Source organism: Hesperophylax consimilis, chromosome 15 (assembly GCF_061612785.1).
Source record: "Hesperophylax consimilis isolate HC1 chromosome 15, BYU_Hcon_1.0, whole genome shotgun sequence".
NCBI classification, from domain to species: domain Eukaryota; kingdom Metazoa; phylum Arthropoda; class Insecta; order Trichoptera; family Limnephilidae; genus Hesperophylax; species Hesperophylax consimilis.
In genome coordinates, this window is record NC_142850.1 from 31,503,314 (window position 1) to 31,530,457 (window position 27,144).

A 27,144-nucleotide genomic window follows, 5' to 3' on the forward strand; every position below is an offset into this window, starting at 1 on the left:
ACAAATATGAAAATAATCGGTCGAAATTAAGTACGAAAATCACATTTCAAAATGTTAATATATTTTCGCCTGAACTAGTTACTAGCCACTAAAAAATACAGTACAACAAAATAGCGTGCTAAGAAAATGAAAATCTGAGGAAAAAATCTTATATCTATTTATTTTCAAATGTACTCACGGCCTAAAAGGGTTAAATTACATAGATGGATTGACTGGTGTAAGAATTTACCCGTCTTGTCTAGGTTTGATTTTCTGAACGTTTTATCAAGAAAATCATTTGATAGCATGTTACGTTACGTTTAAAAAATCTCAGAATGAATAATCTAATTCCTACGATATTAAAGTTTATTTGTAATTCGCGACGTCATTGTGCAAAACGTACATCTTTGTGGGATAAGTTATTTTCGTAAACATTTTGGTATGAAATGAATATTTCTCCAGGATAATTTATGTATCCAGTCCCGCCCACGTAATGCTCGCAATTGACGTTAAATAAACTGGGTCTCCTTCTAAATCAGTGTGCGCGCGCGTTATGGTTTCCCGAGACGTCCCTTCAAAATTGAAAGAAAAAACATGTGCGCTGATTAACGCTCATAAAAGCCGAAGGAACAAAGAAGCTTCTGCGAAAATGATGAACTGCAGAAAAACATCAACAAACATTTAATTTTAAATGACCTCAGTCTAGATTTTCAAAGTAACGAAACGAATGGGGAATGATTGTGTTGATTTTACCACCACTATGTTCGCGTCACTCACAAAAATCCAAAACTGAATTCTCATTTCTCAAAACTATTTTTTTTAATGTGAAACCGCACAAGAGTCCCAACTGCTCCCGACCCCATGGCGTAGGTGAGACAAAAAATACAATGGAGTTTTATAAATAAAAATTGATGACAATAAATAAATACATTATATTTCGTTCAGTTATATTATTACTAACCCACGGCTTCTCTCGCCTTGTGTTAAGGAGAAATTACAGCACAAATAATTTTCCCACGAGAATGAAATATTTTTCCGGGATGAAAAGTAGCCTATGTCACTTCCCAGCCCTCCAACTATGCCTACGCGAAAAATCACGTCGATCTGTCGGTCCGTTGCAACGTGGAATAAGTACAAACAAATAAACAAGCACATTCAATAATGTTATTAGTTCCCACTTGCAGAATATTATTAAATTTTATTTACGTTAAATTTAAAAAAAAATGGAATTCTATAACTTAAAAACAGAACCTAAATAATTTTATATACCTACCAACGTAATATGTATCTATGTTGAATGTATGTATATCACAGTATGTAACTGTCATGGATGTAGGTATAGCCTTATCTAAAAAGGAAAATACATATAAAAGTTACAAATAACCTGACCATATTGAAAATGCTTCTTCACAGTTCAGGAGGGGACCCACCCTTTCCCAACGGAAAGTGTGAGGAAACTGATTGTTTAACCGCCTTAGTGAAAACACGAAACTTCTCCACAGTCAGCGGAAAATGTTGGTTATGTCGTGAGCCAACCGAGGAATTGAACTCACGACGCCTTGGGTGAGACCCAGACGCGATTCCAATTCAGCCACTGACCGGTCACATTAGAAACCTTAATTGGAATGAAAATACAATGGCTAAATAGATAGCAAAAAAAAAACACCTACCTTTTTGGGATGATGTTTTTAATTTTATTAAAGAAATAGCTGTACCCCGCCACACGTTGCTGTGGCTCAGTCTGTCTTTGGAGATACAGAAACAATAGCGGGTGTTGCTTTTACGTCCAACGATGGCGCTTTAAAAAAAGTTTTTACCTGCCACATGTGACATCTATACAATATAGGTATATACAGGGTTTTCCAATAAGAGGTGTTATTTTGATATTCAATCGTAAAAGATTAATGGTTTCGTTTCTTGTGTGGCACGTAAAAACGTCTTGTTGAAAGTAAACGTTGTCCAGATCAATACCATCCAATTCCGGCTATAAAAAATCATTAATCATCTCTCGATAGCGCAATCCATTCACCGTAACTGTTGCTCCAGCCTCATTTTATAAAAAGTCAGGCCCAATGACTCCGCCGGACCATAAACTGCACCAAACAGTCACACGTTGAGAATAGAGAGGCTTTTCAACAATAACTCTTGGGTTTTCCGAGCCCCAGATGCGACAATTTTGCTTGTTGACGAAGCCACTGAGGTGGAAATGGGCCTCATCACTCAAGATGATTTGCATTTGATTCACTCAAGTGAATTTTAATAATTTCAATGCGTTGTTGAAGCGTGTATCGCTCCATTTTTATTAATGGCGTAGTTTCTACTTGTCAAATGTCAAAAAATGACAGCTTCAAAAGTAACATCTACCGAAATAGCGGGCTATTCAAAATAACACCTTATTGAAAAACCCTGTAAAACACAGGCGTGTTCGAATGCAACAGTTGTGTCAAAATTTCAAAGCAATCTTTGAAGAACTTTCGGAGATTTAAGATGTTTAACAAACGAACATTTACATTTTTATATTTATACATAGAAGATTCGAATAATTTGCATGCATGCTTAATTACCACTGTAATTTTCTGTTCTAAAGTTTTCTTTCCTCATTATTCTGTTCTAAAGTTTACTGCCCGAGTTAGAGTGAAGGAACGTGGAAGAGACGAGTGACGGTTGGCAGATAAGTGAAAGCTTTAGCTTTCTTTGTCCTTGTTGGCTAGACGAATCTGCCCAAATTAGCGAGACTATTATACCGACGATTAGGCTTCTCTCCTCGCTTACCGAACCAGAGAAGAGAAGCAATCGGGGGTATTCCGCTACGTTACTAATTTAATAATGAGCCGGCGAGAATCGCCTGTTCAAATAATTGTAGTTTAGCTGGTAACTTACGTCATGTTAAGTTTTGCAGTATACAGAAAAAATTCATATTAAAATCTCATGAAAATAATAATACCTAACTTATCTTGTTTTCAAAAATGTTTATCTCTAAATAGTATGAATTATGTCGCTATCCGCGTCTGTCTGTTTATGTGCTTAGTTCTTCTAAACTACGCAATGGATTTTGATAGGGTTTTTACTATCATTTAGAGATTTTTTTCCAGAATGTTTACATATATAATACGTGTATATTATACCTAGTATTTTATTTTATTTGGAAAACCAACAGTTATAATTATTACAAGGTATGGTGTAGTAAGTATTCATTATTTAACCAAAAATAGGTTATCACTTAGGTATTTTAATTATTTAGTGAATATATATAATATTATACCTAGAATTCAAACTCAAACTTTACTCCATATCATGCACAACGCCGGGTACACGACAGCTAGTTTTAAAAAAAATATAATTCGTGACAATATGTTCATGTTGAACATAAAAAACAAGATATCAATAATATTCATGAAATCCTCTTCCCTTAAATAAGTTTGAAGACTTTTTTGACTTCCGAAAGAGATGTTTCCTACAGTTTTAAAATATTGGTGTTACAAATTTTCACGTTGCACCTGATTGAACCTTGATTGAATTGAAGCTGTAGATAGGTAGGTAGGTACTGTTAATTTTTATTCATATACATTTTAAATGTCCTGTTTTATGAATATTGTTTTTTTTTTCATTATTTCCAACAACCGTTCTTGTTTATTTTTGGAACATTTTCGCCGTTCGTAACAACGAATCCTTCGAAATAAGACAGAATACGCATTCGCCTGCGAAAGCATTATCCCGCGGGAGAGCGCCATATTGCGTTCGCGGTTCGCGAGGTTAAGCACCCCTTGCTGCTCGGCCGATCAGAACTGCGTTTCCACAAAAATCTCCGCAAATAGAAGCCCGAGGAGTCAGAGCTTGCAAAAGCTTGCACTTTTAAGCGCCCTCAACACATAATTGTTTTTTTTTTTAATCGTTACTTAATTCAAATACATTGTCATTGTGTTGTATATTTAAAGCACAAAACACGATCACAAAATCAAATACATTTATCGTCATCTACTTACACGACCAAATTTGGAATTAACTCCTTACAATACATTGCACATAAACAATGTAACGCATTACCTAGTAATTTAAAACTTCCGGCAACGAACAAAAAAACATTGGCAAAAGCTCTTAAAAGCTATTTCCTTAGCAGTTTCATTAATGACTAACACAATCTTTCTCTGGAACTCCATAATAACATCTGCTTTTTTATTTTAATGCATTTATTTTAATGTATTTTATTTATTTGTCTTGTCTTTAATATAATGTTGTCTTTCCCGAAATGAGTTCGTTTGTTGTTTGAGTTTTATAACTTACTTGTTTGAGTTTTATAACCTCACTGGGAATAATACATTATTACTTTGTTATCATTTTGTAATGTATTATCTTGTAATAAATATAACCTATATTAGGTTGTAATTCCTCTATTCCAACGCGTTTTGGTAGATACCTACTACAGTTTGTGTTAGATAGGTATTTACGAACAGTGGAAGCGTCGTACGTTTTTAGCCTGAATTTTCTTTCAGGCATGCGAAATTCTCTGTTTTCAGATTGATCAAATTAATATTGCCACTTTTTAAAACTCTATAATTTTATGGGGCATGGGTGCGATTTGACCTCCCTTACAGTGTTCTCTCCCAGTTTCAGTCTCTAGCCATTAATCTCCAGGCCGCGGGACTATACTTACCACACTGTTTCTATCTTCTACAAAGTCCTCCTTGGTCTGCCTCTGGGTCGCTTCCTCTGCTACATCCACTTGATCATGATTTTCGATGTCCTATCATTTATTTTGGGTTTGAAAGATTTTATCACTTACTCAGTTAAAATTCAAATATGTGCATACAATTACAAAAACCTACTCAGTCCATTCATTCAGAATCACAGTCCAGTCAGATTCATAATATCTACATACCATTATAAAATTATATAAAAGCTTACTCAAATGACAAACGATACAAAAAGAGGCAAGATAACTAGGAGACACAAGACACACAAGAAGAGAGCGTGATATAATTAGCTCAACATATTTTTGCCAATTAGCAGAACATTTTTTCTGAATTCGTATAAATTATCGACGAAAATGTATACTTCAGAACGCTATCTTATCTTATTATATAGTCGACATATTTGGGTCAGAGGGCTTAAATAGGCTATATAATTTTTAAATGTAGGTCAAGCGAGTCGTCTGATTTTTTTTTTGCATATTGACAGTAAATCGGGCTTAAGAATTAACGCCACGTGCCGTATCATTTTGTGTAACAATAATTTACTTAAATTCATGTCAATTATATTGTATAAACCTACACCACCCGCCTAAAATGGCCGTCTCTTGAATATGATCCAATTCGTAGTTTTTTTGTACTACGGTGAATCGTTGCCAATTATTTTCCCTGCACCGTAGCCGACCGTATCGGAATCACGTAACACGGCGACCGAAGTCCGGTCTCTTTTTGCTCGGTTTAATTAAAATTCGATATTTTAGAACTTTTTGCCGGCTTTGAATTCGAGGTTTTCTCAATACCGTTATGTTGTATCATTGCTATACAAATTGCATGAACTGAAAACTTTGAAACTAAGAGAATAGTTTTCAAGTTGTGTCATTGCTATACAAATTGCATGAACTGAAAACTTTGAAACTAAGAGAATAGTTTTCAAAAAATTTTTTTTTCGGAAGTTTGAAATTTCGGCCCGGCTCATTTTTCGGGCTAATGAGAGTCGCTATTATTTTCAGTAACATCGTGATGTCTTCATTTTTGTTCTGCCGTGTAAGAACACACACATTATCTTGCTGGATGAAATGTGCTGATATTGGTCAACGGAAAACTCCGCCGTCGAAATATGTGCCAAACATGGTGCGAATACGGCTTATAATGCGAAATACGTGTACGGCCGTTATTAGAAAAAAAAAACGGTGACTAATGACGGAGACAAATGATTTAAAAGCTGAGCATAACAGAACAAATGGACACCAAGACTAGTCGAAATTTTAGTGTTATAACATCGAGTGATTGGTGCCTTATGTTCCTGAATGTTAGAGATGCTTTTGTAAAGTGAAGAAACAAGAATATTATTTACATGACTGATAATTACTATTGGATTCTAATAGGATAATCATCCGCATTGAAGTATTAACGTCCTCAACGAGCCTTGCAAGGGCAAGTGACTACCCTCGAATGGTAGCCGATACGAATGACTGAATGTCCTGTCTATTAGCCGCACGGTGACCTTATTATTATTTACTGTTATTGTCTATAAACAGACCAGACTGCCCTTGCCTCCCAATCTAAAAATGTTTTACACCTTTTCTTTATTTTAATGATACACCGATAATGACACAATGTCCTGATGAGAATACTGTGTTTTCGACCACCTAGAGGAAATATTTGATTTAGTTTTATCCCCACTTGATTTTGTCCATGCTGTGTGCATTCCGAACATGTGGTGGTATCATCTAACGCTGCGCCACGGTTTGAGAACCTCCGTTCACCGAGTGTCAAGTAACGGTGCCTGTTTTTCTTTTTCTGGCTACATTACTACAGTCTGGAGGAGGCGTCCCCATTGATGCGTCTGCCCGTTGCATATATGAGGAGCTGGTCGGGCTTACGTGATGGCACCACCGCCCGCTGAACAGTTTTGTCTTTGTCACTTGGTGTGACAGTTTAACCCATCCGTCGGTATTCTTACTTCTTTGTCTTCTGAATTCCTGGTCGCCGCGTCCAGCAACAAGCAGTTTCGCTTCTGCCTCTGCCGCGGAGAGATCTCACCGAGTGCTAAATAAATTATATCCAGTCGTACAAAACGCGTAATTCTTCTCGAAAGCTCTTGACATGTAACGTGTTGTGTTAAACTTTTAAAATCGCAGTTAAATTTGAGGTTAAATTCGTGTTTTTGTTGTTATTTTTGAGTGTTTGAGTTTTCTCTGGTCGTTTCGCCGGGCTTCTGGTTCAGTCGCTAAAGTGGAGGTCAATACAGATGGAAAAGCAAGAAAATGGCGATTTTGTATTTGCGGGAAATCTCGTTTGGAAAATGTGCATCGCCAACGGAGGATATCCAAAAAATTTCATCAAGTCGTCGGAGGATCTTAGGAAATTTACCACGCTTAAGGTTTGGTAGAATTGTTTTATGAAATAGGAAAAGTTTTAAAATTTACTAGTGTAGTTCGTAACGCTCGTTTTTCTCGTCGACAATTTTGAAAACTATGGTTTTCTGTTTTTTGTCAGTTAAATGACAGTTGTGAATATCTTCCGTTTTTTCTTTTTTATGGTTCAGATAATTGGACCATACATCACATACATTTAGAATGTGCAATGTGTGTGACATTTTTATGGAAATTTGAGAGTAAGTTAAGATTAATTAATTGCACTGATCTCTCAATTTCCACTGGATTTCTAACATGAATATAATATTTTTTTCTGGCGTTAGAATTTTGATATTTTTATTTAACAGCAATTCAAATGTACTGTTTTTTTTTCTCATACTTCCATTATTTATGTTGCCAGATTGTGAAAATACATGCTAGTACTTTTTGTCTTCGTCGATGATATTCTTATCATCAAAGTTTAAAGTAACTTTTTCGTAGTTTTTCAGTTTATAAATGCGTGCATTTTAAGCCTTGTCTAGCCGAATCAGGCCAAAATGCAAAAAGAGCTGTGGGACAGCAGACATATCTGCAAATTTCAGTTTGTTTGTTCTTTTTGGAATGTGTATTACAAGTATTTTCAAACCGGGAAGTATTCGTTAGCATGCATCACGCATCACGCAGGCATTTCAGAGTCCAAGTCATTTTGTTTTTATCCTTTTGGTGTGACAGTGATTAAATCTTAACTTCTGCTGTAGAACATTATTTGTTTAATAAGGACTTGTATTTGAGCAACAACTAGTAATTTGATGATCAAATGTTTGATACCAAACCTAATATTTGATGAACAATGTTTACAGCATTAAAAGGTTAGATTCTCATAAAAATATTTTGGGCGTCTGAATATTGACTTTTATCATCCAATATTATTATACTAGCCGGCAGAGCCGTGAAAAATCATAGAATATTAGATTTGTGAAGCTAAACGTATTTATAAGATATTTACACATTGCTTTTCAAAAACAAATATATCCAATTTTATTTAATTGTATTTTTTTCTTAACAAATTACAGAGAATTCAGAAATTTACCTTTGAAATAAACACGTTAGTAAACCCGCAAAATAATGTGTCAAAATTTAATTAAAAAATTAATAACATTTCAAATGTAGAATTATTCTTTAATGTATTAAAAATAAAATGTTTTTGGTACCTACTGTATCCTTTGTATGAACAATCAGTTTTAATTTTTTTCAAACCATATTTGAGCACGAGGATACTTCACATCACGCATATCATCACAGACAACTGAAATTATTATGTTCGGATTGATTGCCACAAAAATAATTTTCTTTTAATAAAATAATACGAACACCGTTATCCGGGTCTTGAAGTTATTCATTCTCTAAAAAATGTGTTTAGGTTACAGTGCAACAAGTAATAATTATTGTAACCTAACCGAACATAATGTATTATACATTTATACAGCGCCCTTGAGGTGATTTTGCACCAAAACGGCGCCATACAAATTATTCAAATATTATTATTATTTGCTAACGTGTTCTAAGACTCTTTTTTTGTATCCAAATATGTTTAAATTTCCCTCATGAATCTTTAAATGAAAGGTAAACCAACTAAGGACAGAATGTTCTGTCATACGTTATGAAGTAAATTAACATTTATGATAATATCCCTATTGAAATGTTCACGACTTGCTCGTTTAATATTGTGCATATTCCTTGTGACAGCTGTAAGTCCATGTTTGTAAGGTCCATCAAATCTCACAATCGACATCATAACATCCGACACTGTCCATATATGAATATCTAAATGCAGATACGGGCCTACTACGCATTTGTATGAAAAATAACCTCCTCATTTACAAGTCAATAATAAGGCCTAAACTAACATACGAAAGGCATACATTCTCGAAAGCCACTCAAAATATTCAAAATAAAATCATCCGTTTTTAAAGTCATCCGGTTGCCCAATTACATCGAGATACAGAAGATCCGATCTTAACGAAATGTACCATTCGTTTTGTGGAATGAAAGCGAGTTCATAAAAATAGCCTCATATGACGAATGTGTACGATTTTTTTTCGAAAGTCGAATAAAATCTTCTGGAAGGATCGTCCTTCTGCTGCACACACCCGTTCCGGCAATTTAGTTTGTTATATTTTCTTAAAACTAAAATACTTTTTTTTTATGCAACCTGTAATAATTTTCCATTTTGAAAGGGCATAGAGCCTTTTTTATTTTTATATAAGCTCCGCACAGGAGTTCTTAGGAAGATAATTTTTACCAAGGCCTATGCCATCAGTGGAGGGTCTTTTTATGGAAAGGAAGGATAGGAAGTTCTGGGAAGGAAAAGGGTGTGAGGGGTGGGTAGGAACCTGGGCATCAATGTGTCTAACCATTGTATGAATGAATCCATCCCTCCCACCGCAGTGCAAGGCGACGGGTCAAGAGAGGACGAAAAGTCTCCCTCAACCACTATCTCCCGACCCGGCCCGCCACGCAGTGGGTGGACAGACGCCTTCCCCGCCAAGACCTAGACAAACCTCACCCCATGAACCCCTACACCCCTGTTAACCCTTAAATGCATACTGTTGCGAAACTGCAACATACCGTTCAAACCACCTTTAACTCTTTGGTGTATACTTAATGCATGCCGTTTTAGAATTATCAAGTTCACGGCAATATATTTTATCGAGTGGCATCACCTTTTTTTTTCTTTCGCGAATGTCAAATGTCACATTTTCTTTAACAAAATGAAGATTGTCGAAAATTGGTTGGAGGTTAGAATTAAAGTTTTGTTTTGCTGTTATTATTTTGATTTTCTTAGGTAAGTAGATACAATAATACAATACTTATATGTAATAACTCGTATTTTTCCGGTACACTTATTAGTTTTGAGAATTTTTTTTAGCTTTTTAATTTTTTTTTCATACGTAAATTGTTCATATTAATTTTTATTAAATACATTGTGTTGTAAACCTGCAACAATTTTTTTTAGTCAAATATCATTAAAATATTACAAAAAAATAAAAAAAATTATATTTCCTTGCATATGCATGTAAATATCTACAAAATATATTTTTTTCAAAAAAAAAAAAATTATGCATTTAAGGGTTAAGTCACCGTATGTAGTGAACCACTTGGGTTGACTTATGGCAGAGGTGTTGGTTCGATTCCAATTCGTTACTATTCTATGAATTGTACGTCTTTGATATGTGCTTGGGATAAGCGACTCATTATGCGTTTATTGGGAGCAAATAGCACCGTGTGTATGATGCAGGTGCTAATGGTAAGATGAGGCGTTTTGGATCAAGAATCCTTCCTGAGTCAGTCGACCTTGTAACGATTCGAGAAAAGGAAGATTGTTAAGTCCTCACATATCACACCCATCCTACCCGGCTGGGCCTGGTAGGATGGTTTTGTAGGTACACACTTTGTATTTCAATTTATCGAAAAATGCACATAAAATCACAACTAAACAAAAGTGTTTGATTCATACGATACGATAAAGCGCAATATCCACCGCGAACGAAACAAGCTAGTACTAACTTTGTTGAGTTTTTTTCATACTTTCTTTTCCACCACGGGACTCACCCACTCTTCTTTCAGCTTCAAAATATTGATTGTTAGCTCGTTAGCTCATTAGCTCATTAGCTTCAGGCAATAAGCTTCTTATGTTGTGAAACGTAAAAAAAGACGAAGTTTTATTGTAAATTATTTAAAAAAAAACGTATGAATATCATGCAGATTAACGCTGCTTCCAATTCCAACCTATAGACACATTACCTCATAATATATTCCTTCTCAACCACTATCTAAACAACATCCTTAGTACAGATATCACTAGTATAATCGTGATTTATTTTTGGGGTATTGTGCCGTGATGCGCTACGTCTACTTTTATTAACATTTCGTTAGCGCAACACGGCAGAATACCCCAAAAATAAATACTACTTTTGGCCGTGAAAATCTCAAATTATATATCACCAGTTTAGGTAGCTTTTTATTGTGATGTATGCTTTATCTGTATTCTATAACCACTCCTAATTCAGTTACAATCGTCAATATTTTGTTCGTGTCCCAAATGGCTGACAGGCTATAATAATAGTTTTTGTGGGCCCGCGTGTTCAATGAACTGTCCTAATATGGTACAATAGAATAAATTCGCACAATGCTAACTTATTGTCGATGTCCATTTGGTCATGTACTTCCGTCTATTTCAAAATATCATCGATATTATAAAAGTAATATTGATATTATTTCAATGCTATATAATATATGTGTATGTATAAATGTACCTATGCAGAAGGATACTAAAAATAAAACTACCTGACGAAGGTATTTCTACCATGAAAATTTAACTGTCAAAATACTTTAAAAATATCAAAGCGGCAACACTCAAACGGGTAATTAGTTATTCACATTAACTCCACACCGGAGGTCTTGAAGGGAATCTGTTTTCCGTAGGGTCTATGTAATCTTATGGATGCTGTGTCGATGGTCCAAGTTCCATATTATTATCAAATTCAACAACACTTCACCCACCATAAGTGTTAATCTAACATATTTTCTATTTTATCTTTTAAAAGTATCCACTTACCTGAATTTTAATAAATCTTCACCGGCTTATAAATAGTATTTTTACTATTTTATTTCCGAAAATAATTATGAAAAAAATGACCATAGTGCAGGTATTTTTATGTTGACGAATACATTTTTTATATTGATTTAAAATGTGTCATTTTCGATTTGTTTCCTTTGTGAATATGTTGGCGTTGACGCACAGTGGGCTGAAAATCGCTTTTCATAGACACAGAGACTTGAATTTTCAAAGGTATTTTTTTGGCCAGAAATGGATTCTGCTGATCATTTACTATGCTATAAAATTTCGTTTGAAGCAATTGTGTGTACAAATGAAGGAGTTATCATTTTTTTAAGATAAATTTGTATGGCACTGACATTAAAAATGAGGCTACTTAAAAATGGCACTGACATTAAAAATGAGATAAAAAGGATATAATGGCCAACCTTATGATTCCAGAGATAGACTCATTTTTAATGTCAGTACCGTACAAATTTTTCTTAAAAAAATGATAACTCCTTCATTTGTACACACAATTGCTTCATACGAAATTTTATAGCATAGTAATTGATCAGTAGAATCCATTTCTAGCCAAAAATACCCTTGAAAATTCAAGTCTCTATGTCTATGAAAGGCGATTTTCATAGACATAGAAACTTGAATTTTCAAGGGTATTTTTTTTGGCTAGAAATGGATTCTGCTGATCATTACTATGCTTTAAAATGTCGTACGAAGCAATTGCGTGTACAAATGAAGGAGTTATAATTTTTTCAAGAAAAAATTGTATGGCGCTGACATTAAAAATGAGGCTATCTCTGGAATCATAAGGTTGGCCATTCTATCCTTACACACAGATAATACTACTATTTATTTGTATTTTTTGACATACTTCATATTGTGGCGCAAGGTGCGATTTTTTTTTATCAAATTATTCGTATTACGGTTAATAAAGGGACTGCAGAACTTTAACGAATGAATTGAGAGGTTAATAAACAATCAGTAAAACACGAATATTTTATGGCGATGTCGGAACATGTGTTCATAAAAATTCTAATGTAAACGCTGGTGCATGAACACGCGATCCTTTTTATCAATATTTTAATAAATCAGCAATACTCATTTTTCTCCGTGTAAATTCACAGTTTATGAAAATACCCCATTCGTGTAAATATTTCTTTAAATGTAGGCATTTTTTATCACACTTTGTTCCATAATTTATTTTTTTCTTATTTACTGAGAAGCTACCAAATATTTGTACCCTACATGTTAGTATTAAATTCTGCTTTTCATGTTTTATTTACCTCTGCATTTATAACATTACATTTAACAACCGACTCCGAAGCGGGTGCTAAAAATACATTCTTTATATAATATAGTTATCACTCAATTCCAACAGATGTTGTTGTAATCGCTGTACAGCCCAAACTGGTTTGTTTCCGCACTTACCTCCATTATAATATTATCGATTTGCCCTGGTGCCCGAGCGCGCTATCACTGTCTCAGTTGTCGTAGTCCCTCTTCACGAGTGAGCATGCGCAATACAAACCACCCCTCGAATCTCGATTCAACAGTTACCTAGAAACCTTCCCTAAAAAATAGGAACCTGAAAAAACACAACTATTCTCATCTGTCATCTGACAGAAGATCTTTTGCGAATATCTGAAAAATATTTTGCAAGAACTCTGCACAATTTTGATTCATTGTGCTTGTGACTAAGAAACATACATGTTGTTGTTTATTTGGAGTGAGAGTTTTGACGTTTGCTCTCCACTTTGTACAGTGTTTGAAAGCTTTAATCTTGTGTTGAGTTTGTGATTTATGAAGTGCCAGAATAATATAAGTTGTCAGAGGCCTACGTGCTTTACGGGCTTTGTTTTAATGATACTACTGCACCCACAATAATAATCCATTCCTCGAGCGTGATTGTTCTTTTGTTCCTCACGCTTGAATAGTTTTTCAATGCAGGGGATACGAAGTCGAACGCTTTTGCATCGATATCCAAACTATGGTATATTTTATTAGTTTTGTTTGGTCAATATTTTAACAACTTATCTCATAAATTATTACTGATACCTACTGTCATTATAACGATATTATTATTTATATTTTGCATACCTACCTCTATATACAGAATGTTAAGGGATGTACTTGACTTACTTTAACCAATGATTCATGTCCTTCACATCGACCCTAGGTGACCAATTCCTACTGATTCTCTATGTTTTTTGATTTAAAAAAATATACGTATTCTTGCATTCAGTGTGTAATTACTGTGTTTTGTTTTGTGTGACACCATGTTAATTTTCCTTTGCTCGGAGCTAATGGAACTATGACACTGAATGTTACGGGGCCTTTTAGGTACCTACCCACCACAAAATAATGTATAGTAATTTCTAGCAAAGCTACCCTTCTAAATATTATTATATAGTGTCCCTTCCAATGAGATACTATGTGAATCGTCCACCCGAATGAAGCACTTTTATATGTATTACTAGCTGTACCGTGCAGTCTGTATGTGCAGATAGAGAAACGATAGCGCATGTTGCTCCATATGCCAACATATGGAGCTGTTTTAAAAAGAAAGCATGTTTGTCCAACATTGGTTGCTGTTTTGTAAAAAATATTGTTATCTGTCACAGTTAACATCTATACAATATGGATATATAAAAACAATCACGTATTCGAACGCAACGTTATGTCAAAAATTCGAAGCAATCGATGAAGAACTTTCAGAGATTTAGGATTTTGAACATACGAACATTTACATTTTCATTTAAACAGTTAGAAAGATTCATCAAAAATTCATTACAATTTTTTTTCACTTATCCTACTCCCGCGTTCTCTGAGCCTTGAACCAAAGCTCCCACCATTCTGTCGAAGAACTCGTTAAATTACTTCAACACTGGTGCAACTTCAGAATCTACGTGTTACTTGTTATATAGATGTATAAAAAATCAAAAACGATAGCTTTCTTTTAAGATTTACTAAGAAACTTTTTGATGATTTCAGAATTTGTATGTGTGGAGAGAATACAAGGTCACCGACTCGATATAAAAAAAATTAGAATGCAATGAAAGCCGTCGTCTTGAGAACCCCACCGTTCTAATTATCCATTGTTTATTGGATTTAAAATAATCCAGCTACTCAATGTAGACGCCAATAAGTAGATTAGTTTAGTTTCGGCCATGCAAACGGGAGCACCTTCTAAAAATCTGGTGAGATTAATCAAGACGCAAATAAAAATAATATCAAATACTTATTTTCGCTAGACCGTGAATACTCTGTTTACCATATAGTAGAATTTTATGTACTTGTGATATTTTCAGCATAATTTAACCATCGTAATGTAGGTATAATGTCTCTTCGTGAATTATTTCAACTCGACTATTGTAAAGCCTTATCAATTCCGCGATTTAGGTCGTACTATTATTTATTCCGGCTTTTGTGGGGTATCGGATTTCATAAAAATACACATGTAATTGGACAATATAGTGGTAGGAACTGTGACTGAAACTGCTCGATCTAATTGTTTTATTCCATTGCAACGGTCTTCCCGGTAAATAGAAATGTGGGAATCGTTGAATTACGTAATTGTTTGACAAGGCGGTGGTCTGGATGGTGATATTTTACCATTGTTAAATTAAGTCACCGAACACGGCTAGTGCCATTTCAAGCCACGTTTCAATTTTTAATGTGCTTGTCTATCACCAAGGCGATACTGAGAGTATCTTCCCCCCTGGAACGTACCGCGAATATAATTTATATAAATAAAAATGTAACGGTTCGTTTGTTCAAAATCTTAAATCTCCGAAAATTCTTCACCGATTGCTTTGAAATTTTAACACAAAGTTGTATTCGAATACGAGTGTATTTTTACATTCCTAAATTAAATTAATGTCACCCGTGACAAGTAAAAACATGATTTAAAAAAACGGCGCCATCTGTTGTGCGTAAAAGCAATACGCACTATTATGATAATAATAGTAAAACAACACAAATTAAGTAAATAAAATTTACTTGCACACGCTGAGATTTGAACCCACGATCTCGGGATTTGAGGTCGAGAACCGTACCCCTCAAATTGAGTAACTCTATGTTTAAAATTTCAACATGGTTGAAGATTATTATTGTGTTTTGTGAATTTCTCCTTTGAATATTTCATAAAAAATGGCACTAAAAATTTGACAAGTTTATTTTTATCATTATTAGAAATCGTACCATTACATATTTTATAAATTAGGTCCTATTCCAGCATGTATCTAGTTATTTAATAGAATTCTCTGGATTCGTTGTCGTTATCACAGATGGCTCGGCTACTGTTGATTTATAAATACAATTTAATCATTTATCCTCTCGCCCAATTGTCTACAATCTATTAACCTCTATGATTATACTCCTCAATCCAATTATCTTGTTAGACGTATAGCTGGACCACTTGCTGCTTTTGAAACAATTCGAATCATGATTTTGTTTATAGTATTTTGAAGGTTCTGTGGAAATTAGCTTTAAAATATTGCGTTTCACTCACGGAATAAGAATAGAATAAAGTATACCCATATTATGAAATTAGCTTTGAAATATTACATTTCACTCACGGAATAAGAATAGAATAAAGTATACCCATATTATGAAATTAGCTTTAAAATATTGCTTTTCACTCATGGAATAAGAATAGAATAAAGTATACCCATATTATGAAATTACTTTTAAAATATTGCATTTCACTTACGGAATAAGCACAGAATAAAGTATTCCCATATTATGGGTGACAACGATGTTCGTGTTTTTATTCTTACAAAGATTGGGATTAACATTATCTATTATACGTATATTAAAAAAAAAACATATTTTTAAAAATTAATTAACGTGAAGAATAGCACTGCCAGTGTAGGCTGGTGACTTTGTGATTAGTCCCCGGCAAAATAAAAAATTTAAAGTGGGGTTTCTTCGTTATTGTACCTTTTTTAACCGTCTTCGAAATTTCCGGAACTTTTTCTAGACTCACTATTTTATCTATTACCGTTACAGTTCTTTACGCAGAGCTTTTCCAAATCAAATTTAAACAATGACCTTTCTTCTTGTTTTGAAGGTCAAGTGTCCAAAATTTCGTCAGTCTCGGAATCTAAAACTGTAGATTTGTATAAAAATCAAATATTTTATAATATAATAAATAGATTAGCATTTTATACATCAAACAGTTGTTCGACCAGTCACCAACATTTGACTAAATGCTAACGGGCCGAGAATCAGAGTTAAACGGGGACCGTTATTTGATGAGGCAATTGGAAAAATTCATAATGACGTTGATGGCCAATTTGATGTGGTTCAAACAATGAAATGGACCTTAGATGTAAGCTCTCGATTCAATGTAGCTTTACGGTTATTAATTTGTGCGCGTTAGTTATGTTATAACCATAACTCTATATGCTAATGCAATTACCTATTACCAAATTCTAAACTTTTTTTTTTACATCTCAATTTTTACGTACATAATGTTTTAATTCAAATATTCATGTACCATGACTGTCGTAATGTAATTAATTATTCTTTTAGCCTTCATTTTCTCACTAACTCATCGCCTAAGTTCTCAGATCTCACATTGTAAAGGCGGGTCTCCTGCGATGCGTTTCCTCAAACTTATCACCAACATTACCACGAACATTGAACCAAATGGTTGTGCAAACCTGAAGCCGCGTCTCCAGCGACAATATTACCATAAACATTGAACCAAATGTTTGTGCAAATGAGAAATATTGGGACTCGCCCTCAATGTTTTTGTTTTCCGTGTCCGATAGAAAACAAAAAAACCTTGGGCCCGACTCAATATTTTGAAAACATTGCATCGCTGGAGACCCAACTTGAGAAATGTAGAGTGTCTGTACACACGTTTGTATGCAGATGTAATGTTTGAGCAGGTTTTTGATTCAATGTTTCTGCAAACATTTGGTTCAATGTTTATGCAAATATCTTATTCAATGTTTGTGCAATAATTTTTTCAATGTTTGTGTAAACATTTGGTTCAATGTTTGTGGAAACGCGTCGCAGGAGACCCGCCTTTAGTGTTTGAATTATTTCGGTATTTCTTCCGCTCATTATAATAATACAGGAGTGGGGTGAGATGTCATCTCGGCTCTGGGAAGCTGTGCAGCGACACGGGACGGGTGTTTTTATTTAATTGCGTTCTAATATTAGTACCCACGCGGGAATATACGAGGACCCTTTAAACTTGGAGATCACGATACAGAAAGCGCTCTGCAAGTGCGTCAGTTGAGTTTTGTGCTTTCACGAAGAAATGTGACAGTTAAATCCCTGATGTGATAATAATTAATTTTAATCGTCTTTCATAATAATATAATATACTATGCGCTTACCGTTATAATCTTTGTTTCTACCGGTAAATCTTAGTATGTTCCGAAGTGGTTGTGTAAAAATCCGAAAATATTAAGTTCGTTAGTTTTCAGTTCAGTTTCAAAACTTTAATATAGCGTTTAGGTTATGTTGGATTGAAATCTTACCGTAAATTAGCTAAATCCCGCATAGAATACAGAATCACACAAGAAGTGCCTCGTGTGCGTGTTTCGTGATACAAATAAATTTTAAATTTTCAATACAAAAATTCAAATGGAACTGAGATGTACAATATCAGGCGAGTTTATGTGAGACGGGGCGCTGGGCTATTGGGCTAAATAGAACATTTGTTAACATTAAAATTTGTATGGAAAGCACTTGTGTTATTCTTTATTATATGTCTAAAAAGCTTCAAAGTCTGTTAAAATTGTTACGCAGGAGTTAGGTTCGGTTAAAAAATAACCATACTTTACTAGTGGTCCCCACAATACTTCGCTATTGCTAATGTCTTTTTTTCGGGCGCCTCCAACTTCTTTCACCATCCACTACTACATACCACAGTGTTACTGTTAAAAAACTACATTACATAGACTTGAATTCGACTCCGTATCTCATTCCGGTGCAGAGATATTGCGTTAAGTATTCCCAGGGCGTCCCCGACTTCTTCTGCCATTCAAACTACTCTTTAAACAATCCTGACACCAATAAGAACAAACTATAAAATTTTGAGCGGTATCGGTCAACCGCTTTTCGAGTTTTGCGAGCACAAACATAAGAAGGCTGAATTTTTTTAAATATATTATTAGCTGACTTTTACCCGGCGTTGGTTGCTTGGGGTTGTTAATGATTTGGAGTAAAGTTTTTAGTTTGTCAATTCTAGGAAAAACATCGACTTTTTACTGTAAGTAAGACTACTTTCCAAGAAATTCCTTCCGAAATAAAATAAATCAAAATCCGTTTAGACGAACTAAGCGCACAAACAGACGGACGTGGATAGCGACTTTATTTTATACTATTTAGAGAAGATAGCAAAACATAATTAAAAAATTGATAAATCTTAACAAAATGGTTGTTTAAAGGTAAGCTGAAAAGCTTGTACCCACGTCTATATCCTTTAAGCTTGCTACGTAGATGTTAGTTAAAATAATAAAATAATCTACCCCCAAACCTCTTTGCCTTATCGTCCGCGATATCAATTAATTAACACTTGTATTAACAGTTTCGATTGTGTACTGTACTGGGTGTGTTTGAAGCTTAATCGATTGTTCTATTCTCGTTTATATCCTCAACCATCGACAGTGCTATGGGTTTAATATGCCTTTAATCGCCAATCATTGTTATTGATGATTTTCTCGCTAAGTGTTGTTGAAAAACGACTTGCGTTTTAGTTTATTATTTAGTTTCAATACTCCCATGCCGCGCCGTGAGCTTGTTGATTTGTGAATTGGCCGCCTGTTTGGTGGCCAGCTGATCCCAGAAAAGACTAAAGAACTGCATGAATGTGTTACATTTTTCATGAAATAACTGTTCGGTATTACAAACGCTAAAATATGTGTGCAAAATTTCATCAAAAAGTATCTAAGTTCTTCTTTGAAGAGTGGGTAAGGATGGATGGACAATGATTTTTCTCTTGTTTTGAAAGTCAAGTGTGCAAAATTTCATTAATGTCGGAATAAAACTGTGGATGTGTATAAAAATCAAAGCTACGCCCACCGCTAAAGGTACTATTCTTTGTATAGACAGATACACGTGGAAAATGGTTCCATGATAACTAAACACAGTGACAATTCAACACACTTTTAAAAAGTGATATAAAGTCATTAGAAACGATGATTAAAATTTAACCTAACCTACTTAACCCTATTAATAAAGTTTTTGTTTCATCACTTTCCATGACTTTATTATAACTTTTTAAAGATGTGATGAATTATCATTGTGATGATTTATCCGGTCACCGTGGAAAATAAGGATCAGGTCGACACAAGTTGATACCTAAAAGCGAATTCTCATTTTAGCTCAGTGTTTTCTATAACTTCAGTGTGTAGACAATATGCGATTTTAATGGTCACTACAAAATTATAAAACTTACACAGCCTATTAAAAATTGTTTCCCAACCAAAATAATATCTCTTCAAAACATTGTTGTGAAGTGCGTCATCTTCGTTCAAAACTTTGTTCTTCCCAAACAAACAATCTGACAAGTTTTATCATCGCGCAGCTTACTCCACATTTTAGCCACCCGATAGCAGAAGCAGTCCCAGTTGTTTGTTGGCCAGTTTCCCCTAGGTCGCAGCGAGAGTCGCACCTCTCACACACTCAATCGCAGTCAGTCGGTGGCACAATAATTCGACTTGCTTTGGCCCGTCACTCAGCTGCTGTGGGGGTAGACGTAGACAGCCAAACAGCGAAACAGTAGACGGTGTTCTGTACCCAGTATAGAGTACTCATTCTCTGCAGTGGTTGGTTGGTGAATGCTCACGCTCACTGAAATAGCAATTGGGTTAGTGCTCGGAAGATGGATTTCCTCTCGCGGCTCCTGAGGAAAAGCCCGGCGAAGGAGATGCTCACCAGCCTCAAGGACCAAGAGCCTGTGCAGGTTGAACAACTTGGAGTTTGCGTTAATGTTTACAAGTGTTTTGTGTCATCATAACAGAACAGATAATATTTTGTGAAAGTAATCTATTTATGAAATGTTTGACACTGTGCTCAAATATTACTGTTATTATGTCTTTACGTCGCTTTATTTATACTAACATGCCAACCGGTTTCGGCGCGACTGTGTTGTAAAATGTTAATATCTATTCTGATGAAGGTACGGCTATGCCGAAATCAGTTGGCGTATCCGTATAAATTATGTGATAATTGTATATCATGATTGAAGTGTCTCTGTTTTGAAATGCACTCAATAACTAATATTGGCTTATCTTTGTACGTTGCATACTGTTGCGCATTTTAAATTGTGATTTCATTGTCTGAAAGCCTTGTTTTTGTTTTGAAAATTTGATTCACCTTTTCTAATAATTATTCAGCTGCGTTTGACGTCGTCAGCATTCTTGGCAACCGCGCTGCGATTTTTTTGGCCGATCGCCCAATAGGTAGAGCATGTTACCCGCCTAAATACGCAATTACGTAGGTACCCCAACTCTAATCAACTTCCAAATTTGCTACGAGCAAAAGAACTTAACTTCTTTATCGTACTATTACTATAAATATTCGGCAAATCTTTCGCATTTCGCATAACGATCTATGCTATCTCATAATTATTTCGTAAAAATTGTATATTTCCTTACTTCGCTACGTTAGTTTTGCGGAATCTTGATTTGTATCAACAATTATTTACATTGGCTTTTTTATACTTTTACAAAATGCTTTACACTTCTGCACGCTCTTGTGAAAAAATGTAGGAAATTGATCTGATTTCGTATTGAATATTCGTGCATTTATTATTATCGTGGATCCATTAACATGCATTACTGCTGAATGAACATGCAATCCCAATATAATATGTACATATTTCTGTGCCATGCATTTTGTAAGCATATTATAGGTAATATCTCTTTCATCAAACTTGGCTTACAGTCGACGAACTTAATTTTAACGACATCGAGTTTCTGGTATATTTCTCCAATCATAACCTGTTTTTGGCGAGAGAAGATGTTATTTCGTACCTTTTTAAATGTGAAAAAATTCGGAAGTAAGTATGCAAATTCGGTTAATTCTGTCCATAACCTCAAAAACCTTCGGAGTTAATCTGCTTTCGCCTTTCCAAGGCTTCCCTCGGCAATAATCCCGGTTGATTTCCGAGTAGGTTGTGCTTATTAGAATGTATGCAACTATTATAATGATTTATGACGAATAATAAGATTGCATTCCCGGCCCACTGGGACAACCGTTGAACTTGATTCAGTCTACATTTACGGACACCGGCCACACAAATATTGTGTTCCTTTGAAATACAGGTTTTACTGGTTGCAAACAATACTTCTGTTTTTGCCGGCGCGATACATATTAGGGCAAGCTAGGTTCGGTTTCACTTTTCGAGAGACAGGCACGATCGCATAAAATATTGGTTCACTTTGCGGAATAATCATTTTCATTGCTGATTGGTGATTGTACTGATCGTGAACGTTTTCTCTGCCGCAATACTTCTGCTGCATTTTCTGCGCTTCTGTGCCTTGTGATTTTAAATTATTTTTTTCTTGCTTTTTTTACAAGTTCTTCATTCCTTTTGACGGGTGCTGCGATTGCGGAATTCATATTATTTTTATTTGCTATCCTCTTGCATCAGCAGCTGGACCAAATAAACATATTCCGCGGATCTAGAAAACCTAAACAAGAACTCGTGTTTATTTTTTTCAAGTGGTTTGTTTACGTTCTTATCGAACTCGAAGTCAACATAAAGCGTCGTTCTGATGACGTCCCGAGGATCTCTAGGAATATCAACGCGCTTGACTTTGGTTGTTTTATTCTTATGATTTTGGCAACGATTCAACATCATAACTACACACTAGCGTCCTCTTACATTTGCACCGACCTTGGCCAACTGCGCCGCGGGAGAAATTATTCAAGGGATTTTCTCGTTCGTTCCACCTCCCTCTGACTAGGTACTTCTATGCATTCTTTTTTACGTTCATTATTTTCTTCTTTCGACCCTCAATATGTTTTTAAATGTAATGTCCTCTCGAATTGATGTTTGGTACACATAAACTATTGTAATTATTACTAACGATCTACCCCATAACAAAGTTTAATGCTATATGACCGTTTTGATTCCGGTCGTTCAGGTTTGTTACGGATTTGATACATTTGCTCCCACGTCGTTCCTATTTTTTGGCTGCCGTTTATTTGATTGGCTGTTTTATTTGATGGCGGGCCAACATTAACGATGGATGAAAAATAATACATGTCCTATCTCTTTGTTCACTTGATCTTTTCGAAGTCAACGACACGATAAAACATATTTTAATGCCAGTTAAAAAAAATCCCGTTACATATATCCCTCTACTTGCAATTTCACACCACCACCCAAAATTATTATTTACTTTTCATTATTCTTTCTATTTTTAAATACATCTTTTTCGATTTCCCGAATGAATGAATGCAAATCTTGAACGTAAATATTAACCCACTTCCCGACATCCGATCGAGCTGAAACTCTGCAGATAGACTCGATGTCTACGACAATGCATTCTATCGATTTTTGTGGCAATCATACGCACTCGGAAATATACGCATTTTTATGAAATTGGATGACATTACAGCAATTAAGAGATTTGGCTCAGTTGTTAGCGCGGTTGATTCCAGTCGCTGGGGGGAAGGTTCAGTCATACCAATTATTTTTTTTAAGTTTTAAAAGACATTCTGAATTTTCACATCACTTAAGAGCTATTCATTGGGGATGAGATTTCAATCCTCAGTAAATAGATGAATTATAGTTTAAAAAAACTTTTTGTTGATTTTAAAATCTTTTTTTCCATTTTTAACTTAATGTCCTGACAAAGAAATCGGAAGGAAGGCAACTTCCGAAACAGGTCGACAGTTAAAATAAATGTTGTGGTTAGAACAAAGTACCTACTCTTGTTTAACTCAATTGTGCTAAGCCGCAAATTAATGTACAAATAATTGCATTTTACGAATAAATTTAAGACTATTGTGCACTTTATTTTTTTATCAATAAATTATAATGTTTGAAGTTTGGCGAAACAATGAAGCATCGTGTGAATATCTCTAATCATAATATTAATTACACTAATGACATGTGAACGTCGATTGTGTGTTTTCATCTTGTCAAGAAAGAGAAAATATCCTTTCTTAATGTTCTCGTTAATTTAAAACTTAATGTATTTTTTTATTGCATGTTTTTTGTACATCGTTAAGAAAGTATGCATATTTTTTTATGATTTAAATAAATATATTTGACAGATGATTTATAATAATACCAGTTCCTATCTAGCTGTCTACAGTTCCTATCTGTCTACAATAATATTTTCGTTTCGTAATTTGAAAAAACATTTTTTTATGTCAATAACTATTCCAAAGTTAAATGTTGAAAATCGATCAAGCAATACGAATGTAGGTAATATTTTTTCGTGTTTCGTGTAATGTTTATACCAAATTTGTTAAAGATTTTATTTTTTAAATGGCACCAAAGGGAGTGTTTTTTTTTAGATACATCTTTCATTATGCCTTCGATGTGGCCGTGTTTCTATGGATATTCTTGACGAATATGGTTTGTACTTATGGTGAAGTCAGTTTTTTTTATTTTTGTTTTAGGTTTTCTTAACATTTTCCACAGAACCAAAATAAGTAATTATAGTGTTTTTATATCATTATAACGTCCAAAAATATTGTATAATGTAGTCTACGGATCTTAAAATAATAATTATAATAATATTTAGATATTTTATGTAGCGCCGTTTTTCTGACAAACTACCTTAAGAATGGTAAAACTAATTAAAAACGGCACATTATAGGCATTTCTTCTTTTCGCATACAAAAATAAAGAGTGATTATGTTCTAATGATATTTTTCACGGTTCCATGAAATTTCATCAAAATAAAAATTCAACACACGTCCAAAAAGTGACGAGTCATGAAAAGTGATAAAACAAAAACTAGGTTTAATAGTTACATATGTAACCTATTTATCCTAGTTTTTGTTTCATCACTTTTCATGACTTCATATCACTTTTTGGAGGTGTGTTGAATTGTAATTTTGATGACATACCCGGTCACCGTTTTTCACTCCCTGCCATGAGATGCCAATAATAAAATATATTAACCATGAAAATGTTTAAACAAAAAAAATTTTTTTTGTCAGGGTACAAAATTTTTTTCTGTGATGACAGATAGAGGCCCATTTTCATACATATTTTTTATTTCTAAGTAAGTACCTACTATAAGAGTTTTTTTTATTCTTTCCAGAATGCTGCAGCTAATCAGGCTTCTCAAGCAGACCAGCCTGTGATCAATGATTCTCCAAACTCAGCGATCAACTCAGTTGCATCCAAAAACAGCAAAATTTCTGATGGTAAGCTACGACGATAGATGATACTAGTCAGTGCACAAATACTGTAGAGAGTTTCGTGTGGCATCCTGAATGTCTTCATCCTATAACTCATTTATTTAACTGTGACATTCGCCACCTAAAATCTATTTTGATTATGGAGTCATACAGAGTTGACTTTGGCATTAATGATCAAGTTTATGGTGATAGATTTTTTTTGAATTTTTCTGAATCGTTTCATGGTTAACTTTTAGATACTTGAAAACAGTATTATTTTTTAATAGAAATCAAAGAAATTAAATGATGGAATATGATATTTTAATTTGATTTAAGGTTTTCACTGTCGATAGTCTTCTGTTGGTTTTTTTTCTTTTGGGCGTTAAAATGTGTTTCCATTATTGAAGGAAAAATTCACTTTTTTTAATTAGTCGTATTTTTGACAAAACTCACCTGAGTGTTTTTTGTTGTTTGTTTTTGGGGTGTTATGCCGTGTTGCGCTAACTCCTTCTTTAGCCGACGTTTCGGACAGCGTTGCAGTGTCCATCATCAACGCTATCCGAAACGTCGGCTAAAGAAGGAGTTAGCGCAACACGGCATAACACCCCAAAAACAAACAACAAAAATGCTTTTGGCCGTGAAAATCTAAAAACTTACTTCACCTGAGTGTGATTAAAATTTTGAACCCAACAACCACAACTGCTTCTGCGTTTTCCGTAGACCTGTTTTTTTTTTTTTGAGACTTACCAATGACCTGTGTAATTCATGTCACTGCAATACTGTTCTAATTATGGATGCTTGAAGCATAAAGATAAGTAACACTGGGCCGACGTACGCAATTTACTCAACGCATTAAGATATCTTGACAATTTATAATCGATACATTTTCTTTGAAAATAGATACTTAAGATACACACTTGTCATACGCACTGCAATCCTAAGCTTCCCACGTATCCAGATTGTCCAGATTGACGTGGGACTTGTGAAAGAAAGATGACTTTGGTCTAAGGCCTTCCAACGAGTTGATTTGACATTTAAGGTTATGTTTTTTTTTTAGCATTTACTGACATTTGTTACTCATTTTGTTGTTAAAATGGGATATAAGCAACTAAATAAAGATATAATATGACCTTACAAAGTGATTTATAACCTAAAATCTATTGAATATCGTGATACTACAATTCAAATTTACATTGCGTGCATAGGACAAGTGTGCACATTGGCCTGGGACAGTAGTAATGCACAGGTTGCGTATGAGGGCCCAGTGTGTCCTTTCCTTTATGTAGGTAGTTGAAACGCAAGATGGCTTAACACTCAATAAATTACCATTACGGTATTAAAATATATTCATTTGTAAGACATATTCTTCTGTTGGGCTAACCAAATTACAGCCCCAGGCAGTTAATGATAATATCGTCTTCAAACTGATTTCTTATGCCAAACTCTCATAATATGATTTTTAATTGATAATTCTCGCAATACTTTCAACTTCATGCTACAATGTTTGTGATTTGTTTATCCTAATTTAATTTTCAATAATTACTGTCATAACAATAATCTTAATTATAATTAATATTATTTGTAGTTTGCTTTTGTGTCTATGCGGTCATCGTGTTACTTTATTGATTTATTATTGAACTTCTCTTGTAACGCTAAGATTTAACTTTTCCCGCTAACTGATTTTGTGCTTCATTCATGTAACTACAAAGTCGGTAAATTTGCCAAGCAAAACTAAAAACTTCACATTTATCTTTCGTAAATTTTATTTATAGTAGCAAGTTTTTTTTGTTTGTTTTAATCTATCCGTAACTTGTATTAGCCATATTTTTCAGTAACTTTATTATTTGTAAATAAGTACCTAATATCGATTCCCTAATTCCAATGTGCAACATGTGAAAAATGGCCAGCTTGAGTTACGTTCTTTTCCGAAGACTTCATAATTCTGATGCATTAAATTGTAGATTGGTTTATGTCTTGCAATTACGACTCATTCCTATTTAGGAATTATAAATGCTTGGTCTCCGAACAATTTCTCGTATTTCTGCCATTTTATTTTGCATCTGGAACTGGGATATCAATATTATACTGTTCTATTTCTCATATCAATAAACAAAACATGCTACCTATTAAAAAGCTCTTTCTGTAGTTCAAGGAAAAAAAAATTTCAGTTGAA

At 34.4% G+C, this 27,144-nt stretch overlaps 1 protein-coding gene across 14 annotated transcripts in view; it reads left to right on the top strand.

Annotated features, from left to right (window-relative positions):
- LOC149417633 (uncharacterized) overlaps positions 1–27,144 on the top strand; it is a 143,188-nt gene that overhangs the window by 27,337 nt on the left and 88,707 nt on the right. For 8 of the 14 annotated variants that reach the window (XM_089640461.1, XM_089640470.1, XM_089640464.1 and 5 more), the window contains one exon: positions 24,893–24,998. In XM_089640461.1, coding sequence (XP_089496587.1) covers positions 24,893–24,998 — 106 coding nt within the window. Of the gene's footprint in view, positions 1–6,921; positions 7,048–20,237; positions 20,566–24,892; positions 24,999–27,144 lie in introns of those variants that run through there. The other 6 variants (XM_089640462.1, XM_089640467.1, XM_089640460.1 and 3 more) reach the window with 5 other exon arrangements.